Raw genomic sequence first — 16,348 nt, 5'->3', positions numbered from 1 at the left:
CACACACCCCACCTTGAAGGCCGCCTTCCCCTGGGCACCCAACTGGACAGCAGCGTGCTCAGAGGCTAGAGCTGCGGGGGGGGGGGGGGGGGGGGGGGGGGGGGGGGGGGGGCGGGGGGCCGCCGGCGGGGGGGGGGGCGGGGAGGCAGCACAGCCTGCTCTCCCGACCAAGTCCATCCGATAGGAAAATCGCCCTTCTCTGGTGGCGCCAAATGCCCAACGGACCAGTGAGATCAGAGGACAGAAGTCGCTACTTCTCCAGCCCGGAACCTCCGATGACCCGGCAGGCTCGGAAACCCCAGAAGGGAGAAGGCGCTCACGGTTCCAAGAATCAGTGACTGTGGGAAACTCCGAGGGTGGAGCGGGCGAACAGCCCCAGCCTCTCCTGCCTGTGCCCCCTGCCCTAGGGGCTGCTCACAAGGCAGGCCTCGCCGCCCGCACCCCGGTGGAGCCAGGAGAGGCACGCGGAGGGTGGAAAGGAAGGAAAGGAAGGGCGGTCGTCAAAGTGTCCCCGTAAGCTCATCCGAGTCCGCGTCCCGCCTGCCCCCGCCACCCGTCGGACCCAGCCCTGCCCTCCACCTGGTGCTTACCAGCCACCCCGGGGCTCCGGCGCCGCTCCCGCGGCCGCCCTCGCCTCCCGCCTGTCCCGCAGCGAACCTCGGCGCCCCTCGGCTCCGCGGGCTCCCCGCAGCGCGCCCGCGGCTCCTCCCCGAGCCTCCCCGCAGCCGCCCACCTGCCCCTCGACAGCAGCTCCCAGCCCGCGGGCCCCGCCGCCGCACTCCGCTCGCCCGCGACCCCCGCCCGAGAACTCGCCCGCGGGCGCCCGCAGCCCCGCGCCAAGCCCGCCCCCGGCGGCTCCCCCCACCCCCGGCCTTCGGCGCCCGCAGCGGCCCCCGAGCACGCCCCCTCCCACGGCGACAGGAAGTCCGCGCGCCGGCCGCGCGGCCGCAGAGGCTTCCCCCGGGCGCGGAGCGCGGCCCCGGCGCGGCGGCCTGACAGGGCGCGGGCCCCGCCGCCCGCCCGCGGCGCCCCAACCGTCGCGGCGCGCCCCTCACCTCGGCCGCCGCTCTCCTCCCGGCTCGCCGCTCACCCCGCTCCCGCCGCGACGGCGTCTCCGGGTCCGGCTACCGCCCTCGCTCCGGCCGCGCTCCACAGCCCTGCCCTGCCCCACCGCGGCGGCAGCTGCCGCCAGCCACCAGTGCACCGCCCCCGCCGCGCCCGCTGTGCTCGTCCCATTGGCTGCTGGGCGCCGGGCCCCGCCCCACGGCCCCTCCGGCAGCCCCGATTGGGCCAGGGCCCCAGGAGGCGGCCCGCCCCCTGCCGCACCGAAGGACCGCCCCCGGGCGCCATTGGCGCGACTCCCGTCCATCAAAGGGGGAGTGCCTACTTAAGCAAGAGCTAGGGTGAGGGGTCACCGTCCTGGGGTCGCTCCCGGGCTGTGCTTGGCGGGGTCGTTCACCGGGGTTAGAGTCCTGCGGCTCTGCTGGAACCCAGGCGCGGGGAGCGCGGGAGGGCAGCGCCTCACCTGACTGGGAGTTCCGGAAGTTTCCTCCCCTGGGGCGCTCAGGGAAGCCAATGTCAACCGGGCTTCCTCAGATTCCCGCCACAAGTGCAGATCGCTCCTGAGCGGCTTAGTTTAAGCCGGGCAGAGAGAGAGAGTGTGTTCGTGTGTGTGTGTGTGTGTGGACGGAGCCGCGGGGAGTGCGTGCGTGCGTGTGTGTGAGTGTGTGTGGACGGAGCCGCAGAGAGTGCGTGTGAGAGTGTGTGTGGACCGTGCAATCAGGGAGAGCGTCCCGGGCACTGCACAATGGAGCACTTTATTTCTAGTTCTCACCAGACCTTGCCTGCTGGGGTGTCAGCCCCATTCTACAGACAGAATAAAGACTAAAACTGCTGACCTTCACGGCGCACTACCCCAGCGCTTTCCAAGCATTGCTTCCGGGGGTCCTCCAGGAGAGTGCGAAAAGGCTACCCAAGCGAGGGTCTGCAGCCGGCGCCCCAGCAACTTGCTGGGGGCTGGGGGGGGGGATGGCTGGAGTAAAGAGAGTAAGTGGCAGAGCCAGGATTAGAAACCAGGTCCCCCACAACCCAGGCGTGTGCTGGTTCCAACTGGAGAATAATCACGAGGATGGTGTAGCAATGTGGGAAAATGCTTCAGCTAAAATGGTCAAAGGGAAAGCAGGACACAAAATGGTGGGGACTGTATGATTCCACCACCTATGGATAGGAACTGAGAGAGACCACAAAGAAATAGAGTGGTTTTTCACTTTCCAAATTGTTTGGAAAGTAGCATTGTGCCTATGATCACTGCTGGAGGTTTCTGAACGGGTGCTGGCCAGTGGCGTGGGCCTCCAGCCTCCTGCTCTTCCCCATCCGCCCGTCAGTCCTCGCCCTCATCCCCTTCCCCTGTACACACACGCTCACACACGTCCCCCTTCACACCAAGCCTGGTGAGGCTGGAAGGAGTTTCCGCAGACCGGACACCACAGGGAGACGGCGAGCCTGGCACTGGCCAGCAACAAGACAGCCCCTGAGCCTTTCTGAACCTCCTAGCCCCAGAGGTCACTTCCTACCACGTGACCCAGGCAGCGCTCTACCATCTACACATTGGCCCCTTTCCTGTCTCTTTCCTTCTCTTTTTTTTTTTTTAAGATTTATTTATTTGTCAGAGAGAGAGAGGGAGGGAGAACACAAGCAGGCAGAGAGGCAGGCAGAGGCAGAGAGAGAAGCAGGCTCCCCACTGAACAAGGAGCCCGATGTAGGACTCGATCCCAGGACCCCGGGATCATGACCCGAGCCGAAGGCAGCGGCTCAACCAACTGAGCCACCCAGGCGTCCCTCTTTCTTTCCTTCTTAATGTTACAGGATTTTTGTCCCCTTGGTGCCTGTGGTTCTTGGTCACGCCGCTTTGAGGAATGAAGAGGTAGATTCCAGAAGAAGAGAGGTGGGCATCAAACCAAAGTTTACTGAGTGATAGGACAAAGCTCCCGGAGAGGGAGGGCACCTGAGAGGGCTGCCCCTGGAGTTTCTAAGTTTGGGAGTTTTACAAGATCTTTTGCAGAACTGTCTTAAGTAACCAGGCTGTGCTGGGTCGGGCCAATCAGGGCTTTGGTCATGTATCTGTCTACCTAATAGGTTTGTGGCCATGCGCTGACGGGCTTCTGTGGCTGACATTGGGGGGCTTGGGTTTTAACTGCCCCTTGCCCATGACGGTGACAAATGCTTTGTGGTTAATTGTCTTATTTGAGAACATTTTGCAGAAGTCATTTCTGCAGGGGCTGGAAAGCGGAATGTGAGTGCGAGGCCTGTCTAAGCTGCAGAACAGGATGTTACTGCTGTTTTATTTTGGCTGTCCCGACATCGTATTTTCTTGTTGGGGACCCTGAACTTGGCTGTGTGACTACTTCTAACATTAGGGCAAAACCAAAATTCCTCTCATTTTCTTGCACCCAGCAATCTGACACTGTTGCTAAAACACTTTGAGTCCTCCTTCCATCCCAACAGCTTATCGGGTATATTTCCCAAAGAGAATTCCCCTCTGCGAGCTTTGACCATCCCAGCTTGGATCCCCGCAAACATTTCACAAGATTGTATTCAGCCTTCTCCTTCAGTCATATTCAAACTGGCCTGGAGCCCAAACTACCCCTTCCCCACTGAGGGGCCTTGGGCAGGTCACTGTATAACCTGCGCCTCTCTGTCCCGATCTGTGACAGGGAGGTGATAACAGAGCCCATCTCACACGGTTGTGGTCAGGGGTAAGGGGGACAAAAAAAGTAGAAGTGTGCAGAGCGGCTCTGGGCGTGCAGGTAGGAGTGCTCAGTATCTGAGCGGTTAACATGTGGTCAGGCTTTGTCAACTGCCCTTTTGTCTCCTCCTCCCCACACAACGTGCTCATTACCTGGGTCTGGGACCAAGGCTGACTCAATCCTTTATTAACCATTTCCAACTAAGCAGCCTTGATAAACACACAACCCAAGTCCACACATAATTTTGTGGAGATCAAAACATTCTCAAAAACAAACAAAAAACCCAGATATAATTGTATTGCTGGTAAAATAGTCTTTCTTACACAGTGGTATATGTTCCTCTTTCAAGGAAAAAAATCAAAATCTGTGGGACGCTTGGGTGGCTCAGTTGGTTAAGTGTCTGCCTTCGGCTTGGGTCATGATCCCAGGATTCTGGGATGGAGTCCAGCATTTGGCTCCTTGCTCAGTGGGGCGCCTGCTTCTCCCTCTGCGTGCCGCTCCCCCTGCTTATGCACTCTCTCTCTTTCTCTGACAAATAAAATCTTAAAAAAAACAAAAACAAAACCAAAATCTGCTACAGACATTTACTCTATAAATAAATCCCAGTGTTTAGAATGTGCGGGGCAGGGCAGGGGGCAGCCGGCAGTTCAGGGAGGGATGGACCTGGGTCCTGCTGCTTCTGCTCCTGAGAAGACCCAACAAAGACACAGAGTCCAGAAGAGGCTCCCTATCAAGGGACAGCAGTGATCCTCACGAGCCAGAAACCCTCCAGTAGGAGGGCAACAATCTTGAAGGCGGTGGTATTTAATGGAGCCAAAGGGAATGGAAATTCAGTAGAGCAAAGGCCCAGAGGCAAGAAATCATGCTCTCCAGGAAGAGAGGAGGGTTCTGCTTGGCCAGTGCCTTGCAAGCACGAGTGAAAATAAGGTAGGGAAAGCAGCTGAGCTGCAAATAGCTGTGGGTGCTATTACTTTGCCATTCCAGGTCTCTGTTTTCCCAACTGTAAAATGGGGATAACCATAGAAATCAAGTGCTTAGGGAAACCTCAAGGATTCATGAGATCATACCTGCTCTGAGGACGGGTCCTGGCACGATCGGCAGTTGCTGAGTGTGTCCGAGGACCCCTCCCTGATCCACATTTTGTAAGAGTGCCTCAGGATAGACTTAACTCTTAAACATTTTTAAGTGTGATCAAATAAGCCAGATGCAGGAACACGTACTCTGCATCACCCATTAATGTTCTAGAGACATCAAAGTGTTAACTGTTACGACTAGAGGAGCCCATTTCTGGATTTACCTCAGAATGAAGCTCTTCCCTGCCAAGTTGTAGAAAGATCTGGATTCCTTACAAATGTGTCATTGATTAGGAGGCAATTATCCTAGCCTTTCTTGCTTCGCTTTGTTTCGTTCCATTCTGGCCTGTGCACGTCTGCTCATGTAACACTATGCCATCAAGTACACAGCTGTACTTACGAGGGTCACATTCAGCTCAGCGCTGCTGGTAGGACACTCAGGCCTGGGACCAGCTCCCACCCAAAGTCAGCAGGATGTGGTCACATCAACGGGACAGCATTTACCCCTGTGGGCATCTCCAGGAGCACCCCATTTTCCCCAAGTTCCTTAATTGGTTCTTATGCCTCATATGGCTTGAAAGCACTATTCCTGAAGGAGTCTTCATACTTTTACTAAGTTCCAAGGCTCCTGGTTGGGGGGGAGGGGTCAGTGTTACAGTGTTGCCATTTGTGCCAATGTGGAACAAGTGGCAACAAGGAAACCAATACATGAAAGTGAATGTTTTGAAACTTTGGAGGAAGGACTTAATGCCCAGACTTCATGTGATACATTGTATAAAGTATTTTCTACCCTCTGATGAACATACAGACTCACTTCCACACTCCCTCTTTGAGTTCCTGCCCTTTGGGAGGATGAGAAGATCCTGGATGTCAACAGTGATTCCATTCTGAATCCCGAGTATCTTCTTCCCTTTGGTGGGCTCCTGGATCGGCTAAATCGAAGGGCATCCTGTGATTGGGAAACAAAATCTTGTTTTATTTTGTTTTACAATGTTACCATATGCAACCACTTCTGTGATTCCAGATTTCCTTGATAGAAAATAAAATTGCATACCAAAGCTAATTTTTTTAAAAACATTGCAGCGATCTCAAAATGTGCATTCATTAAAAAAAAAAGTGACTTTCCCTTTACTGATTCAGTTTATAACAGATGAATGTTATAAACTTGAACTTATAAAAGAAGTTGTACACCATAATTATATCATAAAATAAATGTATACCCGTCAAACACTGCTATTGATCCCATGTAAGATTTCATGCGGAGTGCCACCGATAAAGACACAAAGAACTTGAAGATAGTGGGGAGCCATCAAGGGCTGCTCCTGGCCCCCAGACCAGCTGTTGCAAAAGGACCTGTGTCTGTACCTGATGTGTTCAGTTGTCATCTGTTAAATACTTGGGGGGGGGGGGAGTTTCTGCCTCAGGGGCAGACATGCCTCGCCTGGGGTGAGGGTGGGGGACTTCCTGGTGGAATGATCTTGGGCCCAGGATTGTATGTGGCAATATGCCCCCATTGAAGCAGGAGTACAAGAAGCAGGCATTGGAGGTCAGGCTCCCACGGACACCACGGGGCTCATATTTACCCAAATCCCATTCACTGCTTGGTGTCAGAAGAAAGGAGAAGGAGAGGCCTAAGCGACCTGGGCTCTTTAATTTTTTGCTGAGAAGACTTTTCCCCCCAGCAATTAGGAAAGCCTAGGACTCAGTCACAGGCTCAGAGGTTCCTCATTCTTTTCATTTTGTTTTGCTTTGCTTTTGTTTGAAAAGACTTCATTATTTTTTTTTAGCATACAGCTTTGGGCAAGTCCCCTCACTTCTCAGCCTCAATGTCCCCATCCAGACGGGGGAGCGATGGCTCACCCCTACCTAAAAGGATGGCCATTGAGGAATTCAATGCAGTAATGGATGAAAGATCCTTCCCACGGTGCCCAGCACAAGGTGGGTACCAGCTCGACCGATGCTGGTATTACCATCATGCACCTGCTTGCCAGATCCACTTCCTGGTTTGCGAAGGGAAGGGGGAGCAGGTGAGGGGCCTGGCAGACCACAATGGACAGGTGAGCTCCTTCTCCCTCGTCCACACTCCCTGGCCCAAGAGCCGCAGAGCCAAAGGGTGCTGCTCTGGAGAGTAGACATCGTTTCAGGGGACGGGGCCTTGCTCTCAGGTTATCACCCATGGAGGAATGCGGGCACCATCTCTCTCTCCCAGGCCGCCCCACCCTCTGCCCGCATTCCCACTCCCACGGCCCTCTGCTCCTCCCAGGCTTCATTCCTGCCTCCGCCTCGTCTCCCTGTCCCCCGCTTCTCCCTCCGTGGGAGGGTCCAACCAAGTCTGAGAACAACCCATCAGAACCCACCCACCAATCCAAACGGCCCCACGGGGGGGTGGAAAGGTGCAGGAGGCCAAGACCCTCCACATCAAGTTCAAGCAATTCCTCTGCCTGGTGGCCCGCCCAGGCCAGCCGCTTTCTCTTCTCTCTGGGTTTGAGGGGCAGATGAGAGATCCAAGCCAGAGGCTGCCAAGGTGAGTACGAATGGTTTTGAATCAACTGAACCAGAGCCGTCGACGCCATGTGGCAGAGCCTCAGAAGTGTGTATGACTAAGGAATATTCCTTTTCTTCTCCAGATGTGTGAATGATGGACGATAGATCAGAATAAGCAGCCAGCAGGCAAACAGGCACGGGGAGCAATGGTTTCCCATTAGCAGCACAGGGCAGGCGGTGGGGCAGGGAAGAAATTGGCAGGAAGACGCTGGGGAGAGCATTTGAGACCAGAGAGTGTCAAAGCCAGGAGGCCCCAAAGGATGGCCAGTGAGTCCTACCCTCCTTCTAAAGTGAGGAAGCAGAGGCCCAGGGAAGACAGATGAGTTGCCCAGGTTTTCCAGTCATCAGTGCTAGGGGTCCTTCTCAAATTGGGGCTTCTGGTTCCTTCTCCAATGTTCTTTCCCCACGCCAACCCTATCTCTCCCTCTAACACAGCAGACACATCATACCAACTGAGGCATGAACGAAAAACACACATTCCCCACTTTGCAGCACCTCCTGCTGGATGGAGGACCAGGCTCCAGAGGGGTCCAAGCAAATATTTGGGAGTCCCGGGCAGGTCCTGAGAAAAGCAAAGTTTGAGCAGATCCTTGAAGATGGTAAGCAGCCCTTGGGGGGCAGGTCATGGGGGCAGGTGGGAGTGAGGGGCTGCTGGCCTGAGTTGAGTGCAGGCAGATTCCTAAAAGCTGTGGGCAAATAACCCTCCCTAAGGTTCAAGACCAAGGTCAGGGGTGGCTGGCCAGGGCTGAATCCAGCACCCTGCCAAGCACACGCTCCCAGTAGCTCCCGTGTTCTAAGCATCTGGGGCCTGGCTGCTCCTGGGCAGTCTGGAGCGCGGGAAAGCAGAGCGGAGGCCCCCCTCCACCGTACCTTGGGAAAGCAGGGCAGAGGCCCCCCTCCACCGTACCTCTGGCAGGCTCCAAACACGCCCTTCCTGTTGTGACAGCTCTGTTTTCTGTGCTACTCGTTCCAGCCTGTGGCTGGGGTTTCAGATTGCGCTCACTGAGGCCAACTAGAGTATCACATGGGTCCAGGGAGAGCCTGTCCGCCTACCTGCCCGCCAGGCCAGGCCTGGGTTAATTATAGGTCATGCCATTCCCGCCGTGTGTCCACAGTGGCACCCAGAGCCAGGCCCTCCCTGGGACCAGGTCTTGGGGGAGAGCCCCCACTCCTTCATTCATGGGTCCATCGGCCTACAAGGAGCACCTACTGGAACAGATCTTGGGCTGGGCACCCAGGGAGGATCCAAGGGCTGGGGTGGCCCTGGCTTCTCCCAGCCCCCAGTAATAATCATGGCTACCACCCAAGCCCTTTCCATGGTGACAGGCCCCATGAGGTTGCTTTGTATGTAGCAGCTCCCAACCTTCCCACTTTGTGCTTGGGGAAACGGAGGTTCAAGAAGCAGTGACTTGTCCAAGGTCACCCAGCTCTTGTGTGGCTCCCAAAGCATGCCTTTCACACTCCCCCAGGCCATGCGGAGTCTCCCAGAAGAGAGAGCACAGGGAAAGCAGGGGTTGTGTCCCTGGTCTGGGGGCCTGCCTGAGCATGGGCTTGGAGCCCTGCCAGATGTCGGAGGCTGCTTCTGGGCGTTTGCTCTGTGGTGCTCTCTCCAGAACTTTCCTGCTGTGGCACCTGCTGACTATTCCTTACCGGCTGATGGCTGACATGTCTTCCCAGACAAATACCACTCCTCCTTGGAGGCCCTCCTCTGGACACCCAGAAGACCTCCCACATAGCCCCCTCCCTCTTTGGAAACTGCTTTCTGAGAGCCCAGAGGCCTTCTCTTGCAATTCTTTTGCTCTCTTCATTTGTCAAATTGCAGGGTGGACTTTTTTTTTTTTTTAAGTCCGTGGGCCTGTCCTTCGCAACCAGACCCAAGCAGCCATGCCCACGCCTGAGAGTAGGGAGCAGTCCAGGAACAGATTTAATCCTCCCAACTGTGGGGTAGGAATTACCTTCCCCATTTACAGAGGAGAAAAGTGAAGTTCAGAGAATGTGGGGCATTGCCACATGTCCCTGACTCGAGGAAGGGAGGGGTGATGGCAGGATCTGTAGCAGCCGTTTCTGCCTAGCATCTGTGAGTGTGAGAGCCTGGCGGCTCCATGGTGGGCCCAACCCAGGCCTCTCAGGGCCCCATAGCCCCCTACCCCAGGTACGGTTTGCCACCCAAGCTCTTGATATACAGATGTGTAAACCTCTTGCCCTCAGCACCAGGCATGGTAGGAAACTCAGCCAAAACCCCTGGAGCCCTTCCTGTGGCTCAGGCCTCTGGAGAGAAAAGAGAAGAACCATAGAGAGGGGAGATACGCGGTTTCCAAAGGAGGAACATCTTCAGTGCCCTAGAGAAAAACAGTGATTTCTTTTTTTTTTTTTTTAATGAATAGACTTTTTTTTTTTTTTAGAGTTTTAGGTTTACAGAAAGACTGATCAGAAGGTACAGAGTTCCCCCATCCACATTTCCCCCGCCAAGATTTCCTCGCTATTTACATCTGTATTGGTGCCCTGTATTTGTTATTGCTGAGGAACCGACACTATTACCCACGAAAAGGCAGTTTGCAGTAGCCTACACCCTGTCACACGTTCGATGGATTTGACCAACGAATGATGACATGGGTCCATCTTACCATGTCATACAGAATACTGTCACTGCCCCAAAAACCCTCCGTGCGCCACCGTCCCTCCCTCCCTCCATCTCCTGGCAACCACTGGTCTTCCACTGTCTCCATAGTTTGGTCTTTTCCAGAATGTCATGAGATGAGACCACACAGTAGATAGCTTTTTCAGACTCACTTCTTTCACTTAGCAATATGCATCTACATTTCCTCTGTGTCTTTTTGTGATGCAATACCTCAGTTCTCATTATTTTCTTACTGTGATAATATTCCATTATCTGGATGCAACGCAATGTATCCAGTCAGCCACTAAAAGGACACCTTGGTAGCTTCCAAGTTTTGGCAATTATGAGTAAAGCTGCTGTGAGCATTCATGTGCAGGTTTCTGTGTGAACCTTGTCAACTCGTTTGGGTAAGTACCAGGAAGTGGCAACATAGGTGTATTTTTCAATGGGCAATGATTTTGTATTTACAGACTCTTGTGTCATAGAACTGGTGACATCAGAAAAAGCACCTGTGATCAATTTGGGTAAATACATGTGGAGTTCTATGAAAATGGTCATAAGAACCATATAAGCCACGGGGGGTGGGGAGGGAGGGGTAGAGAGGGAGAGTGATCCCATGTTGGGGAGAAAGGTGAGCCTAAGGGAAGTGTGGAACACCAACTGACTTGCAGGGCGTAGTCCCCGAGCCCTGAAAGGTCAAGGGCAGGCAGAGGAAGGGGCAGGCACTGCATCCAAAAATGGCTTCAAGCCTCCAGGACACGGTGTTTTCATTGGGCATCAGGAAGGGGCAGAATTTCAGCAGGTGGAGGGGGGAACGGAAGAGCACGCCCGCACCAGGCTATAGGCACAGCCTGAACTTCGGTCAAGACAGTGTGGGGGCCCTGGGGGAGCACGGACGACTGGGAAGGGGCTGCCTGGAGGTGCACCTGTATTTGTAGATGGGAAAGCCACTCCAGGCCAAGCGGTAGGCAGGGCCGCGTGCTGGGCGGGAGCTGAGGCTCCAGAGATCCTCTCAAACTAAGGGGACTCCTGGGTGGCTTTTGGCTGAAATTTTCCATTTGTCCTCCTGTTTGTTTCCTTTCTTTCTCAAAGACTTTCTGTTTGGGCTCCCTTGCCCCGAGATATGAGACATAGCACCCTCCTGGCCGGAAGTGAGTGTTGTGTCACCCGGACACACCCCTCAGCTTTTGTGGCTGTGACTCAGCCTTCACCGTGCCCAGCACTCTGCCAGCCCCGAGTTCACCCTCCCTTGGCACCTGTCGGCAGCCTGGCTCCACCCGGCTGCTCCTCCCCGAAGCAGGCGGGTGGGACCTGGAAACTGCCTGCCCAGGGGCCGGCCAGTGGGAATGGAGGTGGGACCCAGCCACAAAGACAGTGGTCATCGCCATGGAGGAGAGCCGGAGAGCAACCACCTGGAAGGTGGGGATGACTGTCACCCTCACGTCACCACACACACTGAGCAAACAAGGAAGCAGACGCTGAGAGGCAAAGGAGCTGGGAGCCCACGGCAAGTGAGGGGACAGGGATTCTCCCAAGGACTTAGATTCCACAGCCAAGCTTTGAAGTTGGGGCTGGTGAGCACCAGCTACATACTGGACACTCTTGGGGGCACTGGGGAGGCTGTGGTGAATGAGATGAGCCCCTGCCCTCTCAGGGCAGACCTGCGATGAGAGAGAAGACTTCCCCAATTCATCCAGTGAGCGGAAAATCCACTCTTGGGACCCTGGAGTATGGCCCATCCTCTCCCTGCTGGCCAGTACCCAGGCACATGCTGGCACATGCACGCTGCTGGCCACCCTCTACCTTTCCGGAAATGGCTCTTTCCTCTTTTCCAGAAGCACCAGATCAAAATTCTAGATTTTGCTGAGGGGATTCCTAGAGGCTCAGAGGGAGAAAGGCCCTCCCTACAAGCCACCTGCTCCAGCCTTCTCCATGCTGCCTCCTTTCTACCACACCCTGGGGAGTTGTACTCTCTCTGGGACAGGAGGCCCACTACCTCATAAGATGAGACCATTCCAGAAGAGGCAACGCTAACAGAAAAGCCCTCCCTGAGTGGAACTAACTTCTACCTCCTCACCCCTTCTGCCCTCTGAGACAACCCCCATAACATATCCATTACCTGTGACCCCTCTTCACCTTACAGCCCTTCGAATACTTGTGTTATCCTTCAATCTTCTCTTCTTAGGAGTACAGTTCCTCAGATTTTAGACGATTCCTCAGACACTGTCTGGTCTTGCTCTGGCTTGCCGGCCCTCACACCTGCCACTCTCGCACCGTCCCAAACTGCTTCACCAAGTGACCACTGAAGACATGCAGGACAGAATGTCACCCTGATCTCACATTCTGCCTCATCGCAGCCTGGGGATGGATGGCAAAGGCCTGGGCAGGAGGAGCTGTATGGATGGAGGGTGAGGACAGTCACAAGTGAGCAGACCCCTGAGTGTCCTCTGGCCAGTAATCCAGTTGTCATTCATCCAGTTCCTGCTATTGCCAAGCCAATGCCAGCTGGAGGCTGGGGTGGTGACCAGCACTTTGAGGCAGATGGAAGGCTCATCAGGAAAGGATCGTCAGGAAATATTCTCTAAGAGGAGAGGGCCAGGCTGCTCCAAATGGTAAGATTGGAGCCAGCCCACAACAAGCAAGGAGAAGAAAATTCCAGGTAGAGGGGACGGCCAGTGCAAAGGCCCTGAGGCACTCAGAGGCCACTGTGGCTCCAGCAAAATGAACAGGCGCAGAAGGGAGAGGGTGATGGGAGACGAGGCCAGAGAGGCGAGGAGTTGGAGTTTCTTCTAAGTGCCAAGGGCCATTCCTTTGGAGAGCATTAGGCCTCAGACATGATCTGACTTATGCTTTACATTTTAGGAGAAAGGAGAGACCAGTGTAGACAAGAGCTGTCAGTAAGGGCTTTGCGGAAGAGTCAGTGAAACCTTCCACCACGGAATTAAAGATAAGTCATCATCTCTTACCAGCAGTGACAAATGCATTCCTTTCGTGTGGTTTGTCTCAAGAAGACCCACGCGTGTCCCGTAAGCCCAGGAAAAGATGCTCCACATCGCTGGTCATCAGGGAAATGCAAATCAGAGTCAGAGGGAGATGCCGCTTCACATCGCCAAGGACACTGCCGGTGGGAATGCAAAACAGCACAAACCGGCTTTGCAAAATGGCTTATTCGCCTGTGATCTAGGGATTCTGCTAGATAACCACCCGTGAGAAACGAAAACATTGGTGCATGCAGAGAGTGTGTGCAAATACCCAGAGCAATGTTACTCGCACAGCTAAGGAGCCAGAACGACTCACAAGCCCTCAGCGGCGTGTTGGGTAAACACCACGTGCTCTCTGCCCCCACACGCTGGGATACCATTTGGCGGGAAAAAGGCACGAGAGGCCAGCTGTGCTCTGACCTCAAAAACATGACACTAAGTGAAAGAAGCTAGACATGAAGACACACAGCAGGTAGGACTTACACGAAATGTCCAAAAGAGACCCATTTGTAGAAACAGAAAGTAGGTGAGCAGTTGTCCGCGGTCCGGAGTAGGAAATGGGGAGTTACTACAAGCAGGCACGGGGGATGGGGTGGGGGTGGAGATGTTCTAAAACTGGCCTGCGGTGACGGTTGCACAACTCTGTACATTTGCCAAAAAATCACTGAATTGTATGTACACTGAAAAGGAGTGTTGATGGTGTGTACGTCACACCCCGACACAACAGCTCAAGGAGTTTCTCCTCCAGCCCCCACTGGATTTTATGCTCCACGATGGCAGGGATGGGCCCATCTTTCTTAGCAAAAGGTACCCCAGCACCTAGAGCAACTAAGTACACAGGGAGGATCCAGTGAATCTGGCAGAATGAATGAACAAAAGCCATTAAAATGATCATCTTTAGTTGAGCGTGCAGCCCCTCGGAAGCTCCCTGCCTTTCTTCTCCCCCTCATCTCCCTACTGGAAAGACTCAACTACACGGCTGATCCATGTCCTCCCTGCCATGCTGCGACCGTGCACTCCCAGGTTGTGAAGTCCCAGGGCACCCCCAGGTCTCAGCTCCGTGACCCCAGGCAGCGCTCACTCCTGGCCTCACAGAGATGCTGCACCCTGCCTGCTCCTGTGGGCTAGCCTTTGCCTTCAGGCCACCTGCTGGGGTAGCCTTCCTGTCTCTATGCTGATGGCCCTCAGTTCTGTGTCACAGTCCAACCTCAGCCCCTCAGCTACCAATGGGACAGCCCACTGGCCTGTCCCCAAGAGTCAAGTTTGATGTCTCTAAAACGGAAGGTCCTCCTTGCCCTGAGCCCTGCTCCCCTGCAGAGGCCCTGCCATGAAGGAACTCTCCAGAAACACAGGCATCCTCCCTGACACCTCTCTCCCACTTCCTCACTCATCCCCCCCCCCCCCCGCCAGCTCACCAATCCGGTTGATGCTACTTCTAAGCATCTCTTTTCTCTCCAGGTGCCACCTTCCTTGCTGGGACCAGAGCGACCTTCTTAGAGGTTAGGATGCTGTTGGTTGGAAGCCTCAGGAGCCACATCTAGATAGCTCAGGCTAACAGCACAGAGAGAAAGGAGACTGGTGTTTTGTGCAATGGAAGGAAAGAATTGAACGGTCGGGACTAGGGAGAGAAAGTCACGGGGCAGCCCCAGACCTCGGCCTTCGAAGCTCATGGTCCTTCTCTCAAGGGGCCTCCACCTCGGCCACTCAGCCTCGAAGTCCCTCTGCTCTGGTTTCCACTGGGCCAGCTTGGCTGAAGGGCCCAGTTGGAGCATCAGAGCACTTTCCAGACCCGCCAGAGAAATCACCTGGGCCTAGCGGCCAGCCCTCCCAAAGCCCAGCGCAGCTCCCAGGCCTCCCTTGATCCCAAGCATCTGTCCTGACGCAACCTGGATGGCTGGCGCCCCCCGCCCTCAGCTCCCCCAGGCCCTTCGCGGCGTCTCCCCGAGCAGCCTCAGTGTTCACCCTCCAAGTCACAGCATTTCTCACCGGCCTTGGCGTTGTTCCTTTCTCTGCTCTCTCCCCTGGAGGAGGAACCACGCAGAGCGAGGACCTGCCCGTCTCGTTCACGGCTGCCCCCCAGCGCCCATCACACAGCAGCTGCCTCTCCAGCGCGGGGTGGGTCGGTGGGAAAGCAGGGAACTCCACTCGCTGGGGAGAGGCTCCTGTCTGGGACGCCCTTGTACGAACAAGAGTTTGCCTGCAAGTCGGCTTTCCTAGGATTTATTTTCATTCTCGTTCTGAAAGCTCTGATTTTGTTTTTAAAGATTTTATTTACTCAATTGACAGAGAGAGCACAAGCAGGGGGAGTGGCAGACAGAGGGAGAGGGAGAAGCAGGCTCCCCCACCGAGCAGAGAGCCCGATGCAGGACTCGATCCCGGAACCCTGGGATCCTGACCTGAGCCGAAGGTGGATGTTTAACTGACGGAGCCACCCAGGCACCCCCTGAAAGCTCTGATTTTGTTTTAACTAGTCCAGGACTCAATAAGCAGTGCCCTTCTCACTATTCCCTTACAGAGAATTGTGACACGGAAGCAGTGTTTTCTCACGGCCGCGACAGACACGGACCGTGACGGACAGCTGACCCTGAACAACACGGGGGTTATGGGGGCCAACAACCCCCCTCCTGCCCGGCAGTTGAAAATTCACCTACACCTTTTGACTCTCCAAAAACTTAACTACTAAGAGCTTACCATTGACTGGGAGTCTTACCGCTAACAAAAACAAGTTGATGAATAAATCGTATACATTCTGTGTATTATACACTGCAGTCTTGCAACATTGTAAACTAGAGAGAAGAAAATGCTATCAAGAAAATTGTAAGAGAAAACACATTTACGGTACTGTACTGACTGGAGAAAACCCACCTGTAACTGGACCCGACCACTTGGAACCCGCGTTGTTCAAGGGTCCACTGTACTTTACTCAACTTGATTTTCGTGATGTTTACTTAACTCTGTACTTTCAAGGCTCAAACCCCTTTCTCACATACGCCCCCTGCTGGGCAACTGAGAATTGCTCCAGGCTCTGAAGCTCCCCCTCCCAGGTGTGCAGAAGTCACTCCCCCACCCCCAACCTCCCACCTGCCCACCCTAGGTTCACCTCCTCAGCTCTCCCCTGCTGTGCTTCCCTCCAGCCTCTTCCCACCTCGATTATCCTCCGAACCACCCCCCAGACCCACATCTCAAGAACAATAAGCTTGTCACTCCTCAAAAACATTCAATGGCTCCCTAGTGTCTATGGAACTGATCCAAATCCTTTAGCCTGGCATCCAATATCCTTCATGATATGGCCCTGAACCATATTTCTGAAACTACACCTCCCTATTCCCCTGCTTTCCATGCAGTTTCTACTCATTTTTTTTTTTTTAAAGATTTTTATTTATTTAC

General features: G+C 54.7%; 2 protein-coding genes across 2 annotated transcripts in view; one reads left to right on the top strand and one right to left on the bottom strand.

Annotated features, from left to right (window-relative positions):
• LOC111157570 (protein kinase C and casein kinase substrate in neurons 2) overlaps positions 1 to 1,156 on the bottom strand; it is a 135,101-nt gene extending 133,945 nt beyond the window's left edge. The window contains exon 1 of the mRNA XM_022519093.1: positions 1,056 to 1,156. The gene's annotated coding sequence lies outside the window, so the exon portion shown is untranslated. The remainder of the gene's footprint in view (positions 1 to 1,055) is intronic.
• On the top strand, positions 213 to 1,391 carry LOC111157467 (basic salivary proline-rich protein 2-like). The gene is made up of 2 exons (XM_022518886.1): positions 213 to 227; positions 408 to 1,391. The coding sequence occupies exons 1-2, from the start codon at positions 213 to 215 to the stop codon at positions 1,389 to 1,391; spliced, it is 999 nt and encodes a 332-aa protein (XP_022374594.1).
• Positions 1,392 to 16,348: the final 14,957 nt, after the last annotated feature.

Source organism: Enhydra lutris, unplaced genomic scaffold (genome assembly GCF_002288905.1).
Source record: "Enhydra lutris kenyoni isolate GAN:26980312 unplaced genomic scaffold, ASM228890v2 scaffoldscaffold55, whole genome shotgun sequence".
NCBI classification, from domain to species: Eukaryota; Metazoa; Chordata; class Mammalia; order Carnivora; family Mustelidae; genus Enhydra; species Enhydra lutris.
This window is presented reverse-complemented; position numbering and strand designations above follow the sequence as displayed.